The 19,050-nt window shown below is 51.9% G+C and overlaps 2 protein-coding genes across 13 annotated transcripts; one reads left to right on the plus strand and one right to left on the minus strand.

The window, feature by feature from the left end:
• Positions 1–41: 41 nt before the first annotated feature.
• On the plus strand, positions 42–4,042 carry SLC39A2 (solute carrier family 39 member 2). Of its 2 annotated transcripts, none has more exons than XM_033109424.1 (4): positions 42–1,341; positions 1,524–1,654; positions 1,898–1,943; positions 2,377–2,479. In XM_033109424.1, the coding sequence occupies exons 1-3, from the start codon at positions 1,227–1,229 to the stop codon at positions 1,907–1,909; spliced, it is 258 nt and encodes an 85-aa protein (XP_032965315.1). In that variant the 5' UTR covers positions 42–1,226; the 3' UTR covers positions 1,910–1,943; positions 2,377–2,479. The 2 variants fall into 2 exon arrangements, with proteins under 2 accessions (XP_032965315.1, XP_032965314.1); XM_033109423.1 differs by having other exon boundaries at positions 1,071–1,341; positions 1,893–1,943; positions 2,377–4,042.
• A 5,432-nt stretch (positions 4,043–9,474) lies between these two features.
• Positions 9,475–18,499, minus strand: NDRG2 (NDRG family member 2). 11 transcript variants are annotated; one of them, XM_033108261.1, is made up of 18 exons: positions 18,380–18,457; positions 17,887–17,951; positions 16,709–16,775; positions 15,916–15,996; positions 15,533–15,574; positions 14,779–14,884; positions 14,455–14,575; positions 14,209–14,271; positions 13,196–13,256; positions 12,891–12,977; positions 12,639–12,695; positions 12,359–12,462; positions 11,829–11,873; positions 11,508–11,559; positions 11,204–11,251; positions 10,889–10,924; positions 10,682–10,733; positions 9,480–10,453 (listed from the first exon to the last, which is right to left on the minus strand). In XM_033108261.1, the coding sequence occupies exons 4-18, from the start codon at positions 15,988–15,990 to the stop codon at positions 10,287–10,289; spliced, it is 1,116 nt and encodes a 371-aa protein (XP_032964152.1). In that variant the 5' UTR covers positions 15,991–15,996; positions 16,709–16,775; positions 17,887–17,951; positions 18,380–18,457; the 3' UTR covers positions 9,480–10,286. The 11 variants fall into 11 exon arrangements, with proteins under 11 accessions (XP_032964156.1, XP_032964155.1, XP_032964157.1 ...); XM_033108258.1 differs by lacking the exon at positions 17,887–17,951 and having other exon boundaries at positions 18,380–18,499; XM_033108262.1 differs by lacking the exon at positions 17,887–17,951 and having other exon boundaries at positions 18,176–18,452.
• Positions 18,500–19,050: the final 551 nt, after the last annotated feature.

A 19,050-nucleotide genomic window follows, 5' to 3' on the forward strand; every position in this document is an offset into this window, starting at 1 on the left:
GGATCTTGTGATTCTTAAAAGGTATGGGGGTCTGCCCGGCAACGAAGTGAATCCTCAGCTTTCCAGTGCGTGTCTTCCCACCCAGATCTCAAGCTCACCCGCTCCTGTAAGAGTAAGAATATTACAGCTTCTCCCAGAGACCAGGACTTCCCAGGGAAGTAACTGCGGGAGTGCGGAAAGCCGCCCCAGCGCTCTGAGAACTGGCTCAGCAGGTCTCAGGGCTGGTAGGCCACCTGAATAAGGGACCAGCAGCTGCCGAGCCTCGAGTGTTTTCTCCCTCCGTCCTTCCCTTTCGTCTTTCCCAGGGGTCATCAGCTCCCCCAGAGTTTGCTTCATGCATTTCCCTCAAGAGGTGATCCCCATCAGGACTGCATCTTCATCCCCACCTGTTTGCCCAGGCAGGGTCCTTCCGTGTACTTGGTTCATGTCTCAGTTTTCCCCTAGCCTTGCTGTTTCAGAGCTAGAGCAACTTTCTTTGTATTAAAACTCTCAGTCCTAACACAGTACATTCAGGAAACAGGCACAGTCAGAAGTTGTAACAATATCAGTGTTGTAATACTGGAAACCTCAACGCCCCACTGGACATTTCCATACCTGGAGCTATTTTTCCGGGGTTACGGGAAAGAGGAGTCCCCTCATCTACCAGTTCTCACAGAGTGGTGGCAGCACCACCCCTCAGCCCCACCTCCTACTTACCCCCAAGTGGCCCCAAATCCCCTCTGAAAGGGTACGGTTCAGGTATCAGCATAGCAATCTAAGACTTGGGTTGGAGTGGAAGGCTTAGATCAAATGTCCTGAGTGATGCAGGACCAGGTTGTCCCCAACGCAAAACAGCTGGGAAGTAGCTACCATAGACTGCATTAGACCAGCCCCAGGCATAAACTAAGACAGTCCACAGCCCTTGGATTAGTCATGGAGCTGAAGGAGAGAAGACAGAGCACAGGGCTGTGCCTGACAGGGAGTCTGGACTTTCTGGTTTCCAAGTTCAGGAGGCGTGAGCCAGGGGAGGGGCCTCCCTGTAGGGAGAGGGCGGGAAGCTGGGGCAGGGCCCCAGTCAGCTATGCAAGGCTGCATAAGCAGAGGCAGCCCAGAACAGAGGATCACAACAGCCTCCAGAATCTCGGGAGTGGACACTGCAGCTCGGACCACCTAAGGCACCACTCCTGTTCCAACGTTTGTAACTCCATTTGTTATTCGGAGGCCTCTGCTTATCCTGTATCCCAAGGATGGAACCATTACTAGGAGTAAAAATTGGCTGCCTGTTTGCTCTGCTGGCTCTCACCCTGGTCTGTGGCCTCATTCCCATCTGCGTCAAATGGTTCCAGATTGAGGGAGCCACAGGTATAGCCCTCTCTCATCCTTGCCCCATAACCTAAGTCTGACTTCCCTATCCTGCTCTCCTGACTCCTTGCTCTGATTCTCTCGTCATCCCCAAGCTTGGGATGTTGGGTGCTGCCTGTTGCTCTTTAGTTGCCTTTGTCCATCTCATCACCAACTGGATTGTAACTCCTGCTTCTCATTAGGTCGTCACCGCCGGGTCCTCAGCCTCCTGGGCTGCATTTCTGCTGGTGTTTTCCTGGGAGCAGGGTTCATGCACATGACCGCTGAAGCCCTGGAGGGAATTGAATCCGAGATCCAGAAGTTCGTGATGCAGGTGAGCAGCTGAGCCGTGGACTTGGGAGGCCAGAATGCTGAACAGAAGCAAGAGAAGAAGGGGGAAAATGATGGAGCCAAGGACCAGGGTGGAATGACAGGGAAGATGACAGCTTGTGTTGTGTGGAATGATGACAACAGCTCAGCTTGGGCTTTAAGGAAATCAGTGGAGCTGAAGGGACAGGACAGGAAGCTGAGCTGCTCCATGCCTGATCTAATTTCTGTTTTTTTCTCCCTAGAACAGGACAGAGAGTGAGGGAAATTTTTCTGATGATGCTAGTTCAGATCATGTAAGTATCTCCCACCAGCCCCTACCTGGAGGGTGAGGAAAACCGGAGACTTCTGTCATACCCCGACACTTCTGAGGGGAGATCGTGAGGAATTCAGGAATCCCTCTGCTCCTCATCTCAGACCCTGGGGAGAGGAGTTGACCAGATCCTTCCGGGTGTACGACACCCCGGACAGAGCTCCTGCTTTGCTCTCATCCTTTGCACCCTCTGACATGCTTCACATTGTTTTTCCGTACTTCTAACCCTACTGATACTGTGTCCCTGGGTCCTCTGGTATCTTGTCGCATGTCCATATCTCCTCTGGGCTTCGCTCCCCAGCGCTTTTTTATGTTCTAGTCCCATGTTTCCCATTCTCTTCAGTCTGCCATCGCACGTCCATCCACTGCTCTTCTTCCATCCTTTCCCATCTCACAGCCCCTCTTTCTGTTCCCAGACGAACTATCCCTACGGAGAGCTCATCATCTCCCTGGGCTTCTTCTTGGTCTTCCTTGTGGAGTCGCTGGCATTGCAGTGCTGTCCTGGAGCTGCTGGAGGATCAAAAACGCAGGAGGAGGAGTGCGGTGGGGCTCACGTCCTTGGACTCCACAGCCATGGATCTCTCCCCTCACCCTCACGTAGTCCCTTCCGTGCGCTCATCCTCCTGCTTTCACTCTCCTTTCACTCAGTGTTTGAAGGTCTAGCTGTGGGGCTGCAGACGACAGTAGTGGCTACCGTGCAGCTCTGTGTTGCTGTCCTGGCTCACAAGGGGCTCGTGGTGTTTGGTGTAGGACTGCGGCTGGTGCAGGCAGGCACTGGAACACGATGGGCCACGTTCTCCATTCTGTCATTCGCTCTCATGTCCCCCCTGGGTGTAGCCATAGGACTGGCTGTGGCTGCAGGAGACTCCGAAGGGGGGCGAGGCTTAGCCCAGGCTGTGTTAGAGGGTGTGGCAGCTGGTACCTTCCTGTATGTCACCTTCCTAGAAATTCTGCCCCGGGAGCTAGTTGGCCCTGAGGCCCCTCTGGCCAAGTGGGGCTGTGTGGCCGCTGGTTTTGCCTTCATGGCCTTTATTGCATTGTGGGCCTGAGATTCCTGACTTCTGATGGACCTCTTTCTAATGATCTCCCAAATGGCTTCGGCCCTCAGACATTTCTCTCCCGAGACTTAAGTGCAATTCACTACGCATCATCCCCGTGAACTGGTCCCCAGCTTTTCCTACATGAGATCCCATTACTCACCCAGGACTGAGAAAAGGATGTTTATTTTAGGTTGAGTGCCTATACATTGGAGAACTGATTTAAAGACCATCACTCTAGATTTGACTCTTGTCCCGTTTTTGCTATCTTGTGTAATAAAATGTCCATTTTACCCTTCCCTTCAGCATGCTGTGCTTCCTCTCTCCGGGTTGCCGAAGAGCTGCCAGGTAGAGTGGGGAGTGGGAAGGGTGAGTGTTAGACACAGTCTTTTCTTCTGGATTCAGAGCCCCTAGCCACTTGGTCGATTGCAGCCATGCCCCCCGGATATGGGAGCATTGCTGAAATTCCAACATTACAGGTGTTGAAATATTGAGCCAGAGTTCCCAGCATTTAGAGAAGAGGTTTAAGAACAGAAACCATGGGGATCTAGGTGGTTCCCTACACTAACCACGCCCACCCCACTCCCAGTACCTGTTGTCAGCTGTCCCCAGCATGTCCAACAGACTCTGGAGATCAGGCGAGATGGAGCCTATTTTCATCTGGTTCCTATTTTTCACACTGAGCCTCACTGTGTGGCCTCGAGGGCATGATTGCTCTTTGAGCCTCTGTTTCCTTCCAGCTTCCTTGTGCTGAGGGATTAAGAAGCACTGTGTTTGGAGAGGGAGAAAGGCGCCAGATGAATGCTGAGGGTGGTTACTTGGCTCTGCCATGTGGTGGCTTTCCTTCTGCCTGTCCTACCTGCCGCTATGCCCCGGGCCCCACCCCACTGGACCATTTGTCTTTCAGTTGAGTAATGCCTGCAATGTTGCTTCTCTTAAAAACAGCACCAATAGAGAAACCGATTATCTGGAATTGAGGAGGAGCAGGACGACTGCTGCCCACCCCCTGACCCATGAGATGGAGGACTATCTCAGACTTGGTGGAGAAACGGAAAGAGAAGGTGTGCCCTGTGAGCTCAGGCACCCTCACCACTTTGCCCCTTTGGATATGGTCAGTGTAGAAGCCCAAGTGGCCTTAACATGGGCAAAGTCTCCTGAGTTTTATTCTCGTCTCATTTCATTTCTGTCTCTGTCCATTCCATTCCCCTCCCCACAAATTAAGATATGCAAACCTTCTCACAAGCCCAGCTTATACACCCAGGGATCAGTGAGAAGCCAAGCTAAAGGCGAAACTAAATAAAGATGTCTGACTCAGGAAATACTTTTCCTGAAGCACCATCCTATCCTGCTTCCCTTCAGTGTTCAACGCACTCACACGCAGCACACTGAGAATAGGGCCTGTGTTATAATAATAATAGTTTCCACGCAGCATCGCTGTGGGTCGGGCACTGTGCTGTTGCTTCCACGTGCATCATCTCACCTCCCCAAGCCCGTCAGGTAGATACCATCCCCATTGTAAGTCCAGGGAAGCGCAGGCAGGAAACAAGTAACTTGAGCAGATAGCTAGCTGGGCTTTAAACCCATGTTTCTGTGACTAAGGAAAGCTCAATATACAGATTCTCTTCTGACCTTTACCTTCTCCACCTTTACCTTACCTGTACATCCCATCTTATATGAGGTCTGACAAATAAGTTCACAAACTTGTTGCGACGATGTTGCTAATCTTTTTTGATATCAGAGGGATTATTCAATATGAATTTGTACCAACTGGACAGTTAACCAAGTTTACTATTTGGAAGTGCTGAAAAGGCTGCATGAAAAAGTTAGACAACCTGGGCCGGCCCAGTGGCTCAGGCGGTTGGAGCTCTGTGCTCCTAACTCTGAAGGCTGCTGGTTCGATTCCCACATCGGCCACTGGGCTTTCAACCACAAGGTTGCTGGTTCAATTCCTCGAGTCCCACAAGGGATGGTGGGCTCCGCCCCCTGCAACTAAGATTGAACACGGCACCTTGAGCTGAGCTGCCACTGAGCTCCCGAATGGCTCAGTTGGTTGCAGTGCGTCCTCTCAACCACAAGATTGCCGGTTCGACTCCCACAAGGGATGGTGGGCTGCGCCCCCTGCATCTAGCAATGGCAACTGGACCTGGAGCTAAGCTGTGCCCTCCACAACTAAGACTGAAAGGACAACAACTTGACTTGGAAAAAAAAAGTTCTGGAAGTACACACTGTTCCCCAATAAAGTCCTGTTAAAAAAAAAAAAAAAAGTTAGACAACCTGAACTTATCGCCAACAATTCATGGCTCTTGCATCACAACAATGCACCAGCTCACACGGCACTGTCTGTGAGGGAGTTTATAGCCAGTAAATAAATAACTGTATTGGAACACCCTCTCTACTCACCTGATCTGGTCCCCAATGACATCTTTGTTTACCCGAAGATAAAGGAAATGTTGAAAAGAAGACATTTTGATGACATTCAGGACATCAAGGGTAATACGACAACAGCTCTGAAGGCCATTCAGAAAGAGTTCCAAAATTACTTTGAAGGGTGTACTAGGCGCTGGTGTCGGTGCATAGCTTCCCAAGGGGAGTACTTTGAAGGTGACCTTAGTGATATTCAGCAATAAGGTATGTAGCACTTTTTCTAGGATGAGTTCGCGAACTTAATTGTCTGACCATGGGCTTGAAGCCCAGCTGTTAGGGTGTCTAGAGAAGGCAGAGAGCACGTTGAATCATTGAGCAAGTTTAACAAAGGGAGCATACAGAAGGTGTGAGCAGGGTTAGGACGGAGCAGCTAACACCCTGCGGCTGGGTAAGAGCGATGATATTACCTGGGCTGAAGAGAAGGAACAGTTAGTGGAAACTCGAGAGAGCCATGCACTGAAAGCTGTGCCATTCGGCGGTGGGCTACAACCAGCCTGCAGGGGCTCCACAAGGAGGAAGCCAGAGGAATGCCTGCATTCTCCTACTCTTGGATCTACTGCCATGTCTCTCGTTGGCCACACCCAAACAGAAGCCGAAGAACAAAAATGTGTGTTGGTGCACTGCAGGTAGATCAGACTTTGGAAGAGCAAATAGGAAGGGATACGATTATATGGAGGTTAGAGAGCTATTTCTGGTACAGAGGATATGTATGACTAGGGAGAAGAGACTGGAGGAGAAGTACATCAGACTTCGGGACTCTGCATGCATTTCTGGGTCACTGATACTATCAGCAGTTGAGGTAAATGAGCAGAGGTCAGGAGATTTCAAGCGCAGATGAGTCATCCTTTTTGCCTCCTCCCAGCCCAGGAACCCTTAGATTCTCCTTTAGCCACCTCTCCTTTCAGCCACCAATGCTTTCTTTCCTCCCCATGACCATTTCCTTTCTCTTTCCCAAGATCCTTACCAATCAGGACAGGAACCATCTTTAGTTCGAACCATATTATATCAAAAGCTGGAATAAAGCTAGAGAATGGCTCCATAGAGAGAAATCGGTATCAGGAAAAGGAACAATCTTAATCATTTTCAGAAGATAGGATTCCCCTGCAAAGAGCCAGAGAGGGCTATAAGAGAGCAGAAGATGAGTGTAGTTTTCTGTGAGATTGAAACAAGGAAAGATGAATCACAGGCACGAGAACCACAGGACAGCAGGGAGAGCTGAGTTAGCTGGGGTGTGGTGACTAGAAGCCAGAATCAGGAGTACACCTTGATTTAGCCCTGAGAGACAGGGTGTAACTGAAAACAATTAGAATCGTGAGAGTTGAAAAATAAAAATAGGAGAGAAGATGTGTAGGATGGGAAAAAGCATAAGAGGAGAAGCTCATTGGAATAGTCACAAGAGAATTTATGTGGAACAGTTTTCAAGTCTCCTTAACCCCTGTGCCCCTTCACCCCTCATTCTACACCCCACACATTTTTTAATATATTTAAATAGGAAAAAAATGACATCAGAAGAAGAGCCCTCCGATTGCCCTTCCACCTAGAGTCAGGTTTCCATTTTTGCACCAATAAATGGCTCTCTGAAGCAATCCTTTGGAGCTCCCCATCTTTCCTCTGCTCCCGAGGGTTGGATTTGGGTACTGCAGTTGTAAGATGACAATCTGTGAAGACAGGAAGACGGGGAACAGCATCAGAGAGAAACCAGAGATTAGCAACTATTCCGGAGCAGCGTGGGCAGTCAGTCAGAGAATAAGATACAACCAGGAACAAAACTCGAGGAGCTCCCAGTGAACTCTTCTGAGAGAATTCGTTCCACTTCACCCCTCCCCTGAAGGACACTTTTCCGGGGTCTTGCCTCCCTCACCGTAGGACTCAGTCCCTGGCTCCTGGCTCTGGTTGACAAATTACAAGGAAGTGGCCAGAATTAGAGTCAGTTGGTACGTGTGGGTGTGTCAACCTTTCAGACACCCTCACACTCCCCCAGTGACCTATGGGAGGAGCCCATGGCCACTCACAAAGGTGAAGCAAAAGGGGTGCACACAGGGGTGCCCCAGGCCCCAGTCTGTGAGGATGCTTAGACTCCAGTTTCGATTATTTCCTGTTTATTTCAATTTTGTTCTGAGTTACTATCTTTAGATTCATTGAATGTCAAATATATAATGCATTCTGCTTTTACTTTGTATTTATCCATCCCTCCTGCTACAGTTCCACTGTTTGTGTGCCTTCAGAGAATTACACTTGAAAATCTCTTCATGAGTAGCATAATTTTCATGCTGACACCACAAGGCGCGCGTCACTATATTCTTCCTTCTTATTCTCCTTTCCATTGAATCCTCTCTTAGCTCTCTTGGACTTCTGTCCCTAACGTCGGGGAGCACATTCCTTGAGAATGAGAGGAAGAGAGAACCAGGAGGCCTAAGCCTGAAGCAGAGACAAAAAGTGGGGTTTGTGGTTCAGCTTCTGTGAAGTCACCCCACCTCTCCTCTGAGCCTCTGAGCTCTGACCTTGAGAGTAGGCAGGAGCCACAGGCCATGGAATCAGGCCCTCCCTATGTATCTATTGTGTAGAAGCACAAAGAACATGAGAGATTTAGAAAGGGAACTGGGAACTGGGGAAAGTTAGGAAGAACCATAGCTACCACAGGGGGGCACTGCGTCCCCATGGGCTCTCCTGGATTGTCTAGGACCAACAAAATAGAGGTCAGACAAGAGCAGCAAACCCCACCCTTGCTCCCAGCAGAGAACATCTCTCCCTCCACCTAACTCTGGGTTTCTTATGTAGGGACGTCTACCAGAGAGACACACATGGTCACCACCCATTTCACACACCACCTCCATGACAGGTACACATCACGCACTCACGTCTGTGCACAAAAATGAGGTTCTCTCTCTCTTCTGAAGATTCCCCTGCTAGCAGTGTTATCTGTGCAGGTGGATGTGCTAAGACTTGCCTCCCCTTCCATAAGGCGCAGCTATTGACAGTCAAGGCCGCTGCTGGTTGGAGTTCTTTGCCTTTTCCTCATGTTTTGTTTACTTAGGAGCTAGTTAGCCAATGATTCCTATTTCGTCGTTTCTTTTCTTTAGTGTGGTGTTTAAGCACCTGCTGCCTACCCTGCGTGTGGTCACCCAACAGCCGCACCCTTTCTGATCCTCACCTACTGCATTGACAAGACTCAGCCCTGAGAGAGATGAAATGCTCAAGAACCACGAACATCTTCTAGGCTCTACTTCCCTGTCAGCGTGTCAGCTCTGGACATCGAGCTGCATTAGTCGTCAGCTCAGTTTCACGGAGGAAAGTGTGTAATTGCCTGTGGGGTTTCTATAATCTGGCAAATGACCTTGTAATATTCCACCCACAGTCCTCCGACCAATAACGCTATAAAGTACCGTTTCATTTTTACTTGTTGTGCCCCAAGAGCCCCAGAATCAGCCTGCAACAGCCACAAAATATCAAGTCCTCTTGATGATTATTATTCATACTTGAAAGCTTCTCAGAGAACGACACAGTCTAACTCCCCAAATTCTTGGATTCATTGGGGAAGAGTAAATCCTCCTTGCTGCTGGGACTCATCTGAAGGAGTCTTTAGATTGGGATCAACTATGAACAACCCATCCCTGCTAGTAACTGGATGAGTCCTGGTCTGCTTATTGTACTGACCCCCAACGCCCTGGGGTCGCCTAAAATGGAATCCAGGTGACCCCCTGGAGGATCCTGCAGGAAGGTGGGTCACGAGATGTCCTTGGGCACTTCAGCTTTCTGTACTTCCGGCTTTAAGATCATGACGTTGGTGACATCTCTGAAATCCTATGCATTTCTCAGTATCTGATACGGAAGTCTTCTAAGATCTCAGTAGTTCCTCTCCCAAGACCTAAAGTTACTACCAATATCAAGGACAACACCAATCTACTGAATAGGTATTATGTCGTCACATTTTGTGAAGTGTCTATGCTCTAGGGGCCCCCTCCCCTGGCTTATGTCCCTTTGAGAAGAGAATGTGAGAGTTGGTCAGGAAGAGGGTGGGAAAGGGGCACGATGCAGGCATATTCAGACAAAGAATAATGGTGATCAGATTCCTCTACAGTTTATTGTTACAGCAGAAGTTGTGGGAGACAGGAGAGCACCTTCCACACATAACACACCGTGGTCAGAGCCCCAAGGGAGCCCTTTCCACTCCTATGCCAAGCCCCAAGCAGCCCTTGGTTCCCACCCGCTTCCCACTCTAGACACACTCTGTCTCGATAGCTACCAAAGTTAGTGCAGCCAATGGCCCCAGGCCCCTTCCTGTTGCCTCAGCTCCAGTCCTTTCCTCAAACTTGTTCATTGCCCGTCACCTCCCAGTCCAACTTCTATTCACACACTGGATGTTTCTCTCACATCCTGAGGACAACTAACCCAGCAGCAAGCCTCCCGTGACACATTCATTTAGGCCCATACCCTTCAGAGACCTGAAGGGTTAATGAGAAGCCATGTCCGCTTTGGTGAATGGAGACCCAGCCCTACCCTTGCAATGGGATGAGTAGGGAGAGTCTGGGGGAGGCACCATGGACACCTACAGCAGCCTCTTATCCCTCCTCTACAGACACCTAGATTAGGGAGAGGGGACACGTGCCCTCTCCGCCTTAACACAAGAATGAGGGAAAGGGATCATTTAGGGGTCCGGGTCCCTAAGAGATATTAGGATCTCTCTCTCAGCTGAGAGGAATCACAAGTTAGAGGTCAAGGTTAGGGAAGCAATCCAAGATCAAGGCCATGTCCCCACATGATCTGCCCATCTTCCCTTGCTCACTCTGGCCCAGTGCCCTATGCACCTCCCAGGTTAGTGCTGGGGGAGGTGAGGGTGGGTCCCACACCAGGGCAACAAGGGCCACTCAACAGGAGACCTCCATGGTGTGCCCTGGGGGCCCTGAAGGGAGAGTCCCAGACTCGCTGCTCTGGGACAGGGTGCGAGAGCGGGACCGATTGCCATCAAAGGATGCCGCACTGGTCAGGGAGGCTGTGCGAGAACGGGACAGGCGAGTCATGCAGGAGGAGGCCACTGTGGAGAGAGAAGGATAAGTAGGCAGTCAGAGAGGAGGTAACTCAGAGTGGGGTGCTTGGGTGGAGACGAGAGTTACAAACAGGACCAGGGAGTCAATGAGCTTGATTTGGCAGATGGTGGTGAAGTCCAGGAATTAGCCTAAAATGCTTCCTCCCCTCAGTGGCCAACCTTCCTCCTATGTAGCAATCCCTCGTCCTCATGATAGCCTCTGACCCCCATACTCACTGTAGCCCATGCCTTGCAGGAAGTACTTGATGGCCTCGGTCAGCTTGCCTGGCTGTGGAAGTAAGAAGAGGATCGGGAGACAGTGAGGTGAGGTTAGGAGCTGTGCTGGAGCCCCAGGCCCTGGCAGGTTGGGGATGGGTTGTATGGCAAAGGGTGTATAGTCCAGTGCCACGAATATCCCATCCCACGGATGGCAGGGGTACTCACCTGAGTCAGCTGGGGCTGACCTCCGGAGTCGGCCATCTGTTCAGGAGAGAGCCAACCCAAAAAAAGTGATACACACATGAATAAAGTGAGCCAGGCTGGGAGGCAGAAAAGGGTCTCTCTTCCCTGCTTCCCCGTAGGGGTTTTTTGTTTTATTGGTTTTTGTTTGTTTGTTTGTTTGTGTTTCTATTTTTACTTCGTGCATTGCACTTGCTCCCAGGCAGGACCCTGGAGGCCTCGGCCTAGAAGCTGAATCTAGGATTCAGGATCTATGGCTCTGGACAGGAGTCAGGCTGGGCATGGAGCAGGGTGACTGACCTTGAGGAAAGAGGTCTGGATGGGGTCCAGCTTGGAGTTACATTCCACCTGGAGTAAGTAGGAAGTTGAATGAATGAGGTCACAGTCCCTGCGGCCCCTCCCGTCCAAAGGACCCACGGACCCAGACCCCAGTTCCTTTCCTATCAGCCCCCTACCCATTTCCTTTTTACCAGAAATCAATCTCTCACGTACCAAAGTTACTCTCCCTGTCCCAAACTGAGCTTGCCTCTTGGCAAGATACCCCTCTTAACCACCACCCTAGGACTCCAAACCTCCCTCACCCACCCCCAAATTCCCCACTGACCACTGCATCTTCATGGGGTGCTTGGTCTCCTACCACCAGCATCACAGGGCACCTAGAGGCACAGTGTCGGGGAGGAGGTGGTGAGCCCTGGCGTTCCCTCCCCCACCTCCTTCCCAGAAGAGCAGCTGGAAAAATGTCTGGCTCCTCTGACCTCACCAAGAGGAGTCAAAGGCAGAAGACCTAGTGGGTAGTGATTTGTTAATTGGGATGGGGTGGGAGGGGACAAGAAAATTGCCTGGCAAAAGACTCTCCTTCTAAAGGATATAAGCACCTAGGGAAGATCCAGGGAGAGAGGCAAAGCTCTAGCTCTTAAAGTCTTACTTGAGAGTGATATCACCTCCACGCTCAAAGTTCAGGTCTCGGCGGCTAGAGGGAGGTTAAAAGAGAAGTAGGAATTTTAGGCAAGCAATGTTATCCATCCAGATATAAAGTATCTCCCCCATGAGGAAGCTATCTTCCTGCCAGAAACTACAATCAAATATTGGTGATTAAAAGTGGGAACCAAAGGGGAAGATAACAGGCAGGCCTCAAGCGCCATCCCTATAGACACTGTGCCCCAGGTCCCTGGTCAGAGTGGGGTGAATGGGAGGAAGGGCACAGGACAGACCATCATCTCACTTCTGGGAACCGAAAACTGCAAGGGAAGGAAATAGGAGAAAGGGGGACAGCGCCTCACAATTCCTCCTTCTGGGCCTGTCCTGCAGATGCTCCAGGTGCACAGCAAATCCCGCCCTCCTTGCACACCGTGTACCTTCTGGCCTTCCCTCTCCTCCTGTCTGCCTCCCCATCACCCCAGCCACTGCTTCTACATTGCTTTCACATGCACACGCACACACACACTGCCCACTCACTTGTTATAGCTGTTCCAGTATAGTACAATGTTCTCCAGATTGGGAGCATGTGTAATGGTATTTCTATACTTTTGTATCAACTCAGAATTTCCAGACAGCTCTTCCTGAAGCAAAGAAAGGAAAGAAAACTCAGGGTTGGGAAGAGAAGCCAACAAGTTACTGGATGTGAAGAGACAAGCCTTCTTCCCTCCGCATATCCTGTCCCAGCTAAAGAATTCACCCCAAGCATTCAAGTCCCTGCTGGTCCCCTCTTCTTCCTCCATCTTCCACAACCACTTACCTGGCTGAAAAGATGTCCAAGGATCATCTCCGAAATGGAAGAGGTAAGGCCTGTAAGCTACAAGGAAAGGGCAGGTGAGAAAGCTCAGGACATTATGGGGAGAAGAGACCCAGGCAAAGTGACACAGCTTCTTTCCTGCTCTATGCCGCCCTCCTTGAAGTTCACAGGCCAATCAGTTATACTGGTAGAGCCTAACTGGACCCATACAAGAGAACCCCCACCCTAGATCTCAGCACACAGGCCCCTCCAAACCTTGTGGGCTGCCCAGTCCATCCAACCCTTGGCATTGGGATCAATGTTGATGAGGACAAGTCCCTCGACTGAATCCTGGTGATTAAGCTGAAGGGCAGCAGAAGGAAGGGAAATCAGAGGCGGTGCATGGCCGTCTCCCCTCCCCACTGAGGTCCACCCACTCTTAGGCTGCCACGGGGCTTCCCTCTCCACCCTGCCACCCATGTCCTCCCGCCAAACACACACTAGCAAACAATACTCTCTTAATCAGCCTGCCATGGGCCTTAGACCTGCCTTTCCCTCATCGGGTGGTTTTTATATCTTACAGCATATCGTGACAGGATGTAGGCTCCAGCTCCAACACCAATTCCAATTATTGTGGAGAAACTGTAAAAGGGAAAGTATGTCTAATGGGCCCCGATGTCCAAAACTTTGACTTTCCAAACTCCTCACCCTCTTTCCTAAAAGCCACAGGCACAAAGGACAGAAAGGGACCTGCCAAGGAGCTCAAAAACTGACATTGGTAGTTAGTGTAGGACCCTAAAGTCTTTCTCCAGCTCTCTCTTGGAGAGTTAGTGTCTTAAAAAGAAACACCCATCCACCAACACACCAGATACTGTCTTCCTAGCTAACTCTTTGTCCATTCTGTTTTCAGGAGCTAGTTCAACTTGTTCTGTTTTAGTTCCTGGTTCCTCTAGAGGAAGGGACTGCGAAGGAGGGAACTCTAAGCAAGATATAAAAAAAAAAAAAAAAAAAAAAAAAAAAAAACTTCAGTGAACAACAGGAAGAGTGGGGTTCCAGAGAGCCAAAGAGGTGAACCAGAGCTGCCTGGGGCTCTGGTATCCAGGAAAAGCCAAGCCAAGGACAGAGCCCAGGAGTCATCAGTGCCCCATGTACATACCAAGGAGGCCTTGCCGGGCTTTCCCCTCCTGCTCCCACTCTCATTTGCACACAGGGCTCCCAGCTCCCAGGTGTGCGTATGGAGGGGGAGTGGGAGGAACAGAGGAACAGAGACAGACAGGTCTGTCTGGTTCCTCAGCGATTATGTCACCCCCTCCTCTTCCTCTCTAGCTTTCTCATCCCTCCTCAGCCTGAGGCAGGGCCTCACATAGCCCCTTCCTTTTTCTGTCCTCTATTAGGGCTACTCGGCTGACTCAAGTCAGTTTTCCAAACCCATTCTCGTTCCTCTCAACAATCAGGTTGGCAGCATAGAGAAGGAAGGATACATCTAAGCCGGAGACCAAAACTCGCACAGGAACCCTGGTGGACATAGGAGTTTTAAGGGCCACCTTGTGCTGAAAACAGATCTCTGGTTTGAAGGGATCCCCAGGCTTCTTACTTTAAGTACTGCAGGATGCAAGGGATCATGTCCGCAAGCTGGTCCAGAGACGGGTACTGGTATCTGGGGAAGAGAGGAATGTTAAGGAAAATACCAACCTGCCCCCACTGTCCCCACCTCAGGGTGTCCTCCTCGTCCTGTTGCAGAATCACCACTGCCTTCCCTTTCCTCCTCCCCTGGTCCAATCTTCCCCACATCTGCCCTGTACCTCACAGTCTGATGAGGAGGAAGGGAGCTAATTCTCACCCCACAGGGAATACAGGAGCCCCGTCTTCCATCCCAGGAGCATCCACATGAACCCGCACGAAGTTCTGAATAATTTCCTGCATATCCCCGAATTGAAACAGCGGCTGGAAGCAAGATTTATCTAAAGAGAATTCCCATCACCCAACAGTAGAATCAGACAGGGGAAAGTGTCCCCAAGTCAGAACCCACCCTCTTTCTTTCATGCCACAGTCAGACTAGGAGAGAACTTCTCCTTGACACGCCACATGGCTCCCTTCCTGCCCATGCGGACCCTTCCCCCAGCCTCTTCCCAAAAGCGGTGGGAGGGGAAGTGAAGATCCTTACAGTTGAGTCCCACATCATGGTAGGTGAGTATCGCTGGACGTTTTGGTTTGGGGGTGCCATAGACAGTAAAAGTGACAGAGCCATAAGGTGTCTCCACAGAGTGAGTCTGCAGGAAAATAGGTCACCATCAGGTAGGAGTTACTGAGAGGAAAAGAGGCAGGAGGGGGACCTCCATAAAAGTTGGGGAGTTGGTGTGGGGGGAGGGGCAAAGAGAGCAAAAGGGAACAAAATACAGTGGCACCTAGGTTTTCGAACATAATCCGTTCCGGAAGACCGTTCAAGTTCTGAAACGTTCGAAAACCGAGGCACAGTTTCCACGTAGAAAGTAATACAAAATGGATTAATCCATTCCAAACCTTTAAAATCCAGACCCCTAAAACTGCGAATTTAGCATGAATTTTACTATCTAATCATACCATAGATCCATAAAACGTACAGTGTTCGTAAACCGAAAGGTTCGTCAACAGAGACATTTAAAAACCAAGGTACCACTGTATTAGAAACAGGTTCAGCAATAATTTAGTTTAGGTAAATATGACAGTGGAAGATGATTTTTGAGCGTGGAGAAGAATGAAAGATTGGAGAGCATCAAGGAACTCTGAAAAGCGAAAAGGGAAGGAAAGGGGAGAGACGGGGATAGGAAAGGACAGGAATAGAAGGAAGCAGAGAGAAGAGTCAGGTAATGGGAGGGCCTCTCTTTCCTGAGGGAGAGGAGAGCCCCTCCTCCCACCCTGGGACTGCCCCAAGCTGTTACCTGTCCCTGGTCCAGGAGGATTCGGGCAGCTAACTCAGCCTCCTGGAGAGAGACACACACAGACAGATCCACACGGAAACACACAGCCATGTAATGTCACAGATGGAGAGACAGACACAGATAAAGAGAGGTAGGTGAAGAGACAGAGAGATCAAAGACAGAAAGAGATGACAACAAGAGACATGGAAAGGATGAAGATTAGTACAGTGCCATGACAAAGGCCTGGACTCCAAATTGTGGTACATGGGGAGAGAAACTTGGGCACAGGTGAAGAAAGTAGGGGTGTGGGTTAGAATGAGATTATGGATTTGGAAAGGTAGGCAATGAAGGGGATGCTTGGAGGTCTGGAATTCGGGCCTGGGAATCAGAGGGTATCTAATAACCTTGGCCACCTCAGGTGTCTGCCCTGGTAACAGCGGCTTCTCCTCCGTGATCTGCACCTCCTGCAGCTCCGCCATCGTGGCCTGGCAGGGTAAGGAAACACTGAGATCGGGGAGGTTGTCTCTACACTCCCACATCTCCTTGAATACCTGCTTCCTTTCTCAGGACAGGACAATGCAGGGTGCAGGTGGCCCCAGGAGCTGAAGATGACTCCAGGACTCAGAAAGCCTTTCCTGCCCCAGCTCCATGTCCAGGCCACTGGGAGGAGGAGTTGTGGAAAAAGAACGAGGACAGCACTTCTCCTCCAACTGGCCATCCCCACTGTTCCCCTCAACACCCACACCTCCAGACCCTCCTCCCTATTCTGGATGTAAATATCAGGGTGGGGCAGCAACTGCAGGTCCAGTTATATTAAAGGGCCACCCCACACTCCCAGTTAGGTAGGGGGTGAAATCGTGGCTCAGTGACTGGGTACTCCAAAAATACTAAGGGAGGGTACTGCAAGTTCACAACTGACTGTAACCTTCAACTAAAGCCCCAAGGTCAGCAGCTCAAAAGGAAAGGGGCTAAAAATGACCTGAGTAACATGACCAAGAGGAGGAGGGGAAAACAAGAAAAGAGGGACAAGGGACATCTGTGCCCAACTAACCCAAAGTTTCCCTTCTTCCCAAGGCTGTCCCTCCCCCCTGTGAATAAATTAGCATACATTCAACATTAGTGGGGCCAGTGAGGAGCAGAGTATGCCTGCAGACAAACACAGTCAAGAGCCTGCAGCCTGGGGGTGGGGTCACTTACTGGGCTCCTATTGGCTGGATGCAGTGGGGTTAGGGGTCAGGGTTCTCACTGCTTCTGGCTCTGGGGTCTGAGAAAACAAGGGAATGAGGTGAATGACCTGGGAGACAGACTCTGGGTCTTTTAGGGACAGAAAGCCTCGGCCAAGACCTGGACTACCTCAATCACCAACCCTCCCCAGGTCACTAACCCTCCCCCATCTGCACCCCTGATTCCAGTGAAGACGTCTTCTCTAGGCTTCGGCTAGAACCAATACAGGCTGGAAGGGCCTGAGGGGCAACACGGAGAGCAGGTATCAAGCCCAGGCTGGAGCCAGGAAAGAAGGAAGTGCTGATGTGGAGAAAGGAGCGTGGCTTGTGTCAAAACCTCTGGATTCTAGTCGCGGGCTCTTCAACTACTGGTGTGACCTTGGCCCAGTCAGTACTACTCTTGGCTTCAATTTCCTATTTGCAAACTAGAAGTGGGGACTAGGGATCCCCAACTTTTGACTCGTGAGCTCTCTCGTGAGATGAGGGTAGCAGAGCATAGCTGCTTCCCTCCGCCATTTAAAAAAAAATAATTTAAAAGGCCTCGTGCCTTCTCTTCTCTCCTCCACCCAGTCTTGGTGTGTGTCCCGCGAGTGGAGAAAGGCGAGGAGGGCGGTCCCACAATCTCCTCCCAGCCTCCCCTGACTGACGACCCGCAAGGGCCTAGCGCCAGCCGGGAAAGATGGATCGGAGGGATGGGACTGACTGGGCCCAGTACCCAGGACTGGTCCCTATGCTGCCCGCCCGCGTGGGGACCGACATCCTCGCGCGGCGGGCACCCATCGGCCTGGACCCTGGACACCACCTCGCGCACGCCCCAAACACGCCCTGCTGCCCGCCGAAGCTCTGTCTTTGTGCGCAGCAGCCCAGCGCCCCCTCCTTGCGGGCCCCTTCCCCCAGCGGTCGGCTACCAGAGATTAGGATCAAACCGCCCACCGGCCGGGCTGGCGCCAGCCAGGCCCTGCAGCCCCTCGCCTGCCCCTCCCCCTACCTGCTGCCTCCGCGGCGGCTTCCACCTTCACTTGCCTTTGACTCTCCGGCCCGCCCGAACTCGGGCTCCCCACAGACCCGCCCCCGGCCCGCCCCAGCCCGCCCACCAGCCGACAGCTCCCCGCGGATCCGCCCCAGACCCCCAGTAAACACGCCCCCCCTTACCCCGCTCTAGGCTGTCTGCGGCTCGGGAGGGGGACTGTGCGGAGCAGGGGCAGTGGAGGGAAACTCTAAGAAAAGCAAACTGTGGGTGCTTCCGGTCTCCGCTCGCGCTCCCCACACATCCCCTCGCAACCAGGGGGTTGTGGGGTGTGCAGGGATCCCTTAGTCCTACGGGGAATCCCCAGGCCGCCCTCAGCACCACCCCCACCCGTGACCTAGGTCTGCCTATCGCACTGTGGCTCCTTCCTTCGCCCCCAGACTCATTTGTGGGGACGGGTAGCGGGAGACGAACCCAGGGTGCTGACACCCACGATTTCGACTCCGCCCGCCCGGAAAAAGAGAGCCTGGTTCAGGAAGGAGAAGACGGGTGGGGATCGTCGCTGAGGAGGAAGGGGTCTCGCCAGCTGGGAGGGGCAGGTGTGCCAGCACGGAGTGGGGAAGGGGGGCATTCGAGGAAGCAGGAGTTCCAACTCCGGGGCGCCCAGGGTCCTGGTACCTCCTCTGTGTGCTGCGTCCCGTTGCCTGCTGTCCGGCTGCTCCTAGAGAAGTTGGAAAACAAGGCGGGGAGGGGGGGGCGGGGAATGCGGGGGGCCGCTATAAATAGAGGGAGATCGCAAGAGGGGGGAAGAGGATGGCCAACGGGGACTCCCAGGTCAAGGCCCCAAGGGGGGTGGGGGAGGGGCCAGGGACCCCCCCCCCCAGGGGCTCTGACTCTGGGGCAAACAGGCGCGGAGGCGGAGTTAACTCTGCGGGGGTGGAGTGGGGGCTTGGGGAGGACGCAGTGTCCCGGGCTGGGACTCAAGAGACCCTGTGGCTTCAGCGCTAACCCCTCCTAGTCCGGCCCAAAGAAGGAGGGTGAGACCAGCTCGGCCCAGCTGAATCGCAATGCCCAGGCGACGGTTTCTCAGGGACTGCTCCGTCTCTCGGAGGGTATGGGTGGGTTTGCTGCCTTGGACTCACTTGCTCTGCCATCCCCCTACCTAGATGCACCCTCCCTGTGCTCCTAAGAGGCGGGCCTCCTTGAATGGGATAGTTATGTGGCCAAGGGAATTCGAAGTTGTCTTAGGCAAAAGGAAACCAGATTGAATTTCTCCCCACCTGCAACCGTTCCAGCTCCCCTCCCCCCAGGGTCCCCACCCCATTCTCCTTCAGCCCGGTTCCTGAGTT

The sequence above is a fragment of the Rhinolophus ferrumequinum genome, chromosome 6, assembly GCF_004115265.2.
Source record: "Rhinolophus ferrumequinum isolate MPI-CBG mRhiFer1 chromosome 6, mRhiFer1_v1.p, whole genome shotgun sequence".
In the NCBI taxonomy this organism is placed as follows: Eukaryota; Metazoa; Chordata; class Mammalia; order Chiroptera; family Rhinolophidae; genus Rhinolophus; species Rhinolophus ferrumequinum.

Bases quoted from the DNA above. Each gene is read 5' to 3' on its own strand.
- SLC39A2 (XM_033109423.1), top strand. From the start codon at position 1,227: ATGGAACCATTACTAGGAGTAAAAATTGGCTGCCTGTTTGCTCTGCTG. The intron at 1,655-1,892 runs GTGAGCAGCTGA...TTTTCTCCCTAG, and splicing joins TCCAGAAGTTCGTGATGCAG to AACAGGACAGAGAGTGAGGG. The intron at 1,944-2,376 runs GTAAGTATCTCC...TTCTGTTCCCAG, and splicing joins ATGATGCTAGTTCAGATCAT to ACGAACTATCCCTACGGAGA.
- NDRG2 (XM_033108258.1), bottom strand. From the start codon at position 15,990: ATGGCGGAGCTGCAGGAGGTGCAGATCACGGAGGAGAAGCCGCTGTTA. The intron at 12,978-13,195 runs GTAAGATATAAA...GCTGCCCTTCAG, and splicing joins ACATCCTGTCACGATATGCT to CTTAATCACCAGGATTCAGT. The intron at 12,463-12,638 runs GTAAGTGGTTGT...TCTTTGCTTCAG, and splicing joins TTGGACATCTTTTCAGCCAG to GAAGAGCTGTCTGGAAATTC.